Here is a 6045-nt window from a genome sequence, read left to right as displayed (position 1 = left end):
CAGTCAGTAATGGGTAGCCTTGGCCCTGTGTCATATCTGACACTTTTAGCCAAATTGTCAGCTTCTTGTTGCTGTGGTTTGTGCTAAATTCTGTACCTTGTTCCTTTTTGTTTTTGAATCAACACATCTTATGTAATTTTGTAAAAATACTGGCCATATTTCTTTCTTTCTGTTATACATACATGTTTATGGGTTTACAGTGGCTGGTCTGTATAAAAATCATTACTCAAAAATGTCTGAATACTTACACCAGTTGCACTTAAGTGAACACACCCATTCTCATTAGCTGATGCAGTACTATGTTCAGTTTATCTATGCATTGCTGGGGTCTTAATGAAGACCGAGACAGTCTAGTTTCTCGTCTAAAGTTTTGATTGTCAGCAAGTTGAATGGACACTTTAGTTATTTAATAAAGACTTTTGACCAAAATTCTGAAAATGGTATGAGAGAACAATGAATTCTGGCTAGTTTTAATAGATTTTTAATTGCTGATCTAATTTAGCCTGTTGGCTAGCTAGCTGGTAATGTTTACTTTTAATTCCTTGTTAAAATGAGGCAATAATTTGCAAGATTTTGTAAATATGTACATTCTGCATATCTTTTTAGATATCTATTTCAATATTTTCTGACTACTTCTGTGTATAGTAACATTTTGTGCATGCTTGATGTGTCATTCATAAATTTGTACCACTATGACTTTATTCATGTAAAATAGCTATTTATTGAATTTTTCTTTTAAAAGCTGGACTTAACCTGTTTTTCTCTGTTTCAAACATTTTTAATGGAGAAATTGTTACCGTTTATTAAAAGAATTGCGTTTGAGGGTCAGTTTGAAGATGGCAAAATTGTAACTATATGAAGAAATCTACATTGCCTTGATTCTTAGTAGGTAAAGCACAATTCTTCTAACAAACCGTGATGACTTCTTTGTTCATTGCTGAATATATTCTTCCCTTCCCCCACTTTCATAAACAAACCAAAAATCCATCATGGGCAATTGCGGTTCAGTAGATGCATCACTTAACTACAGGGACTAGCTGATTCTCTTAGAAGTGTAACTGATGCTGTGATTAGAGCAATACTTCTACTTTTGTTATCCATTTCATACTCTAATTGATCACTTTTTAAAAGTTTATTTTTCCTCATGTTATGGTCAAACTGCTGACTTCACTTGAAGACTGTACAATACTGTCTGAAGTATACTAAATTGTGTACAATGTGGTTCATTTGTGCAGTTTTCCTTTTAAAACACTCAAAACCACATGTTAATTTCTGATGCAGTAGTGTATTAGTGATACTATTTAATTTAACCAAAGTCTTCAGCGGATATTTCACGTTTGAATGTAAACTAGCGGATAAACTGACCATTAGAAGACTTTGTTTGCCCAGTGTTACAAGCACATTGTCTATAAATGGGAAACTAAATTTACACAGTATCATGGTTATGATAATTTCATTTGAATGGGAGACCTTTCTAATTATTGTTCAAGAACAGTTGAGGACTATAGTCCTCTCAGAAGCATCCAGTAATTCCTAGATTCAGGTTGGTATCCCCTGTGCATAACAACATAAATCGGTGACAATCGCAACCAGTTTTAGTATCTGATGCTCAAGAGGAAGTTGCTATTGTTGCATTGGTTTTAATATTTGTACATAAACACTGATTTTTTTGAACATTATTTTGTATTTGTTGTACTTTTAATACCTGGTGTACAGTTCCAGAAATAAATGTCTGGAAACCTTTTTTCCTCCTGTGAAAGTTTTCATGCCTCTGCAACATTTATTTGTCACTCTAGTATTTTTAGACACACAAAGGTTCTTGGGGGGTTTTGAGTTTTCAAAATCTCAGTCTCCATTAAGGAATGGAAACAGAATAGTAAGACAGATTTATATTATCACCACTACACTCAGATATGGGAAGTGTGTGTCACCTGGAATAATGGAAGGAAATAGGCCATCCTCAGAGAAGAGAGCTAGCTACTTTGTTCTCCCAAAGTGCCTAATCATGTACAGCACGTTTCTAGGGAATACTCAAGTGCTCCAATGAGATCTATGTAGCAATAAGAGTATAAGGGGTTTGCATCAAAGTTCAGAAGCAGCATTCCTTCTGGACCAACTTTATCCTGATTTGCTGCTGGTTTGGTCAGCTAACCCAGTGGTCTCTAACAGCATCCCACTTGTAGGCACCACATTCTTCCTTCCCATCCCATGTAACAGTTTTGAACATCACTACACCACCAAATCTGGCAGTTGTGAGTAATGCTAGAACAGAGGTAGGCAACAAATTCCCAGACAGCACAGTCAATTATCAGGGATTATGGGTGCTCTAATCCAAAACATCTGTAAGGCACCAGATTTCTTTATTGCATTTTTATACACCCAATGGCTGAAGTGCTCTGGGGGGCTACCTACCCCTCTGCTCTAGTGCCAGTGCTCATGGTGTCAGGCACAGTAACAGTAATCGTTGTGCCTAGTCTGGTACATTTTTTTGTAGTTATGGCACCTCATAGGCCAGGAGTGGGGAATCTTAGGCTCAGGACCAAATCCAGCTGTCTGGGTTTCCCAAAGCCCCCCCCCCCCTTGCCTCACCCACCAAGTTTGGTGGTTTCCTGGCTTTTGAGCAGCCCCCCCCCCCCCCCCCGCTGCCATTCTATAGGGCTGAAATGCCTCTCTGGAGGCTTAGCTACTGGCAGTAAGAACTTGAAATTACAAAGTGTTTGAATTTTTAGCTCCATCCCTTTAGCCCCGTCCACCAATGCAATGTGGTCTGCAAGAGGAGTTCCACAAATGAATTTGGCTCATGGGCTGTGAAAGAGGCCCCCACCTGTCATAAGCTACAGTGCACTCATTATATGTTTGAATATTTAGTGAATGACAATGCTAAAAAAAACAAGTGATCACATTCTAAATTTATGCTATATAGGGTGGCTTAGTGGTTAAGACGCTGAACTGCAGACCGGAAGGTCGGCGGGACAGCGGTTCGAGACCCGAGTGCCACGTGACGGAGTGAGCTCCCGTCTTCAGTCCCAGCTCCTGCCAACCTAGCAGTTCGAAAGCAAGAAATTGCAAGTAGATAAATAGGTATCACTTCGGCTGGAAAGGTAACAGCGTTCCGTGCACCTCGGTGTTCAGTCATGCCGGCCACATGACCACGGAAGCGTCTTCGGACAGCGCTGGCTCTTCGGCTTAGAAATGGAGATGAGCGCCACACCCTAGAGTCGGACACGACTGGTTGGGGACACCTTTACCTTTTTTTTACCTTTAATTACTGGCAGTGCTCCTTAACAGCTGCAACTGCTGTAAACATGCTCATCCTTCTCTTTCCCTCCTAACCCCCATGTCCATAATATAAGAGAGAGAGTCCTTTTTATCTACTGAACTTCCAAATGCAAAGTGCATTTCTATACAAGTTACTCAGAAGTAGGCCTCATTTAGTTCACTACTTGGGATACTTCAAGACTGAATCCCATGTGAGTTGTTGGTATAGGGACTGCAGCCTAAGAGAATCAGAAAATATGAAGATCTTCTAGAATGTTCATGAACAAATGTAAATAGGCCAATTGTTTATTATTACCTGATATTTTAGCATATCATAGTTTGTGCAGTTCTGAAAACTACTTTGCTAGGTCACTGCTATTATTTTTTCATACTCCCTTGAAGATTATGCATAATTGTGTCAGATGATGATCATATCTACTGCTACATTGCTGGAGAAAGACTTCTGCTATCAAAGGCCCAGGCCACAAAGTATCTTATTTATTGGTCACACAGGTCACTTCTTTTTGGGAGTCTCTGCATTTGGAAATCATCTGCTAAGGTTAATAGCTTCCAGAATGATTCAGGACAACAGGTACTCTATAGAAGAGGAGACTGAATGGAAATTAAGGCCATACATCTCTGTGAAGAGAAGCCTGAATGGTCAAGACTGCAAGCCATGCAGCTTCTCCCATACAATTAATATCTGTAAGTAGAAAAAAATGGAGCTGATAAATATTGACAGTTGTGAAGTATGGACTTGTTCAATCCTCAAAAGTCAACTTCAGGTTTCTGGAGAAGTGTGGGTAATCATTGTTTCAATTAAAGCACTGCAGCATACCTAATGACTAAAAGGTGGGACTGTCAAGCAGTCAAATAATGTGAATTGATCAACTCTCTTTTAAGAGCAATTAATCAAATGTGAATATATTTGCATATTTTTAAATCCTCAGTAAAAGTGTTTTTAAGGTAGTCTTTCAGTGTGATAACTTGCAAGTCAACAAAAGCTACCACTTCTAGGAGGAAAGGCCATTTTAATACTTTAGCCTCAAAACCCCCAAAACGTGTGGTCTCAGGCTGCAGTTCTAGTAGTTAACTTAGACTTAGTTGTTCCATCTACTGATTAAATCTTGTATGCCTAGTGAAATATTATTCACTTTTAAAAAAAAAGTTTCCACTTAATTGTCCCAACCAGCATAGCATTTCTTTTGGAGCAGAAGACCAGTCCTTGGGATGGGATAAGTGAACCTAACAGAACCTCTTGCTAAACTTGTAGTTCTAGAGATGGTAGCAGGAACCATTATGCATGCATCCCCACCGGCTAGATGCAGGGGGATTGTCCCTGCATCAACATTGCCCAGAGTGGCCAGATGGGCGATTAATAAATTAAATAAATAAATAGCCTTTTCCAAGTGCAGTATGGACAAGCACGTGTGGAACCTTATTTATACACATTTATTGACTGATCTGATTTGTACCCTGCCTTTCTACCAAAAATGGCACTCAAGGTGGTATACAATCACTAATAAAACAAGCAAATATGTTAAAACATGTTTTTCCCTCTGTCATAATAGTAGAACCTAAAGGGGTCATCCAATTAAGCAGAATGGTGGGAGGTTCAGGACAATTAGAAGGAAGTACTTCTTCACACAGTACTTATGGAGTTCTCTGTCACAAAATGTAGTGATGGCCACCAACTTTGATGGCTTTAAAGGGGGATTAGACAAATCCATGGAGGAAAGGCTATCAATGGCTACTAGTCCTGATGGCTGTATACTGCATCCAGTATCAGAGGGAGGAGGGATGCCTCTGTACACCAGTTTCTGGGGAACACAAGTGAGAAGGTTCTATTGCACTCATGTCCTACTTCTGGGCTTCTCACAGGCAGCTAGTTGGCCCATGTGTGAACAGAATGCTGAACTAGATAGGGCCAGATTCAGCATGGCTCTTATGTTGTTAAGATCTAACCCTAAAACACAGCAGCAAATAAGTATGTGTGGTGAGAAGCAGTGATATTTGCAGGCACAATCTAACTTAGACCTGGTTCGCACGTAATGGTGGCAATTTGTTGGTAAATTAACCCCAAGATTTGCTGGGTCGCTCTTTAAATATGCAACCTCCAATTGGCCCAATTGTAGGATGCTGCGTGATGCTTGAACCCAGACACTTTGGGTTGTTCATGGGTTAAACAACCCAATGTTAACCTAACAACTAATCGTAGGTTAAGTTTGGGTTGTTTTACTCATGAACAATGCAAAGCTCCTGGACTTGCACATAATACAGCAACCTACATTTGAGCTGATTGGAGGTTGCATATTTAAAGGGACTAGCAGGCATGGGGCACACAACCAGGCAAATCGTGGGTTAATTAATTCACCCACAATACATGCACACCGGCCATCTGTATACATTACTGGCATACCTAGTCACTAATTCTTCTTTTGTTAGAAGGCACAGCCAAAGAGATGCACCCACCTCCCTACCCTTGCATGCATTCTGTATAAATACCTTAGGAGTTGAAAGCGATCCAGTCAATGGTTCCTCAGACTTGGCTGATAATTGTGTAATAATTTGAGAAAAGTTCTTCTCCTGGACTGATGTTTCGGAGAGCGACCAGAACTACACATCTCAGGGGCCTGCAGATTGTATGTTGGGGGAAAGGGGAAGTTTGGGGAGACTATTTTGCACATTCATTTGTATTTGCATGATCCAAGTCAGCTTCTCTCTTTTTATTATATTTCTGAAAAATTAATTAACAGTATTTGCATATTCAAATTATCATTCCTAAAA

At 39.7% G+C, this 6045-nt stretch overlaps 1 protein-coding gene across 2 annotated transcripts in view; it reads right to left on the bottom strand.

Moving 5' to 3' along the window:
• Window positions 1-6045, bottom strand: part of SETD9 (SET domain containing 9) — a 37200-nt gene that overhangs the window by 17746 nt on the left and 13409 nt on the right. The window contains exons 6-7 of one of the 2 annotated variants that reach the window (XM_084833277.1): window positions 5764-5891; window positions 706-3961 (exon numbers count right to left, since the gene is read on the bottom strand). In XM_084833277.1, the coding sequence (XP_084689403.1) occupies window positions 5798-5891 (94 nt within the window). In that variant the 3' untranslated portion in view covers window positions 706-3961; window positions 5764-5797. Of the gene's footprint in view, window positions 1-705; window positions 3962-5763; window positions 5892-6045 lie in introns of those variants that run through there. The other variant, XM_084833278.1, reaches the window with a different exon arrangement.

Source organism: Heloderma suspectum, chromosome 2 (genome assembly GCF_057233095.1).
Source record: "Heloderma suspectum isolate Gila_16-S chromosome 2, 16-S_ref, whole genome shotgun sequence".
Lineage (NCBI taxonomy): Eukaryota > Metazoa > Chordata > Lepidosauria > Squamata > Helodermatidae > Heloderma > Heloderma suspectum.
Note: the sequence above shows the minus strand (reverse complement) of the source record. Positions and strands in the feature narration are given on the sequence as shown.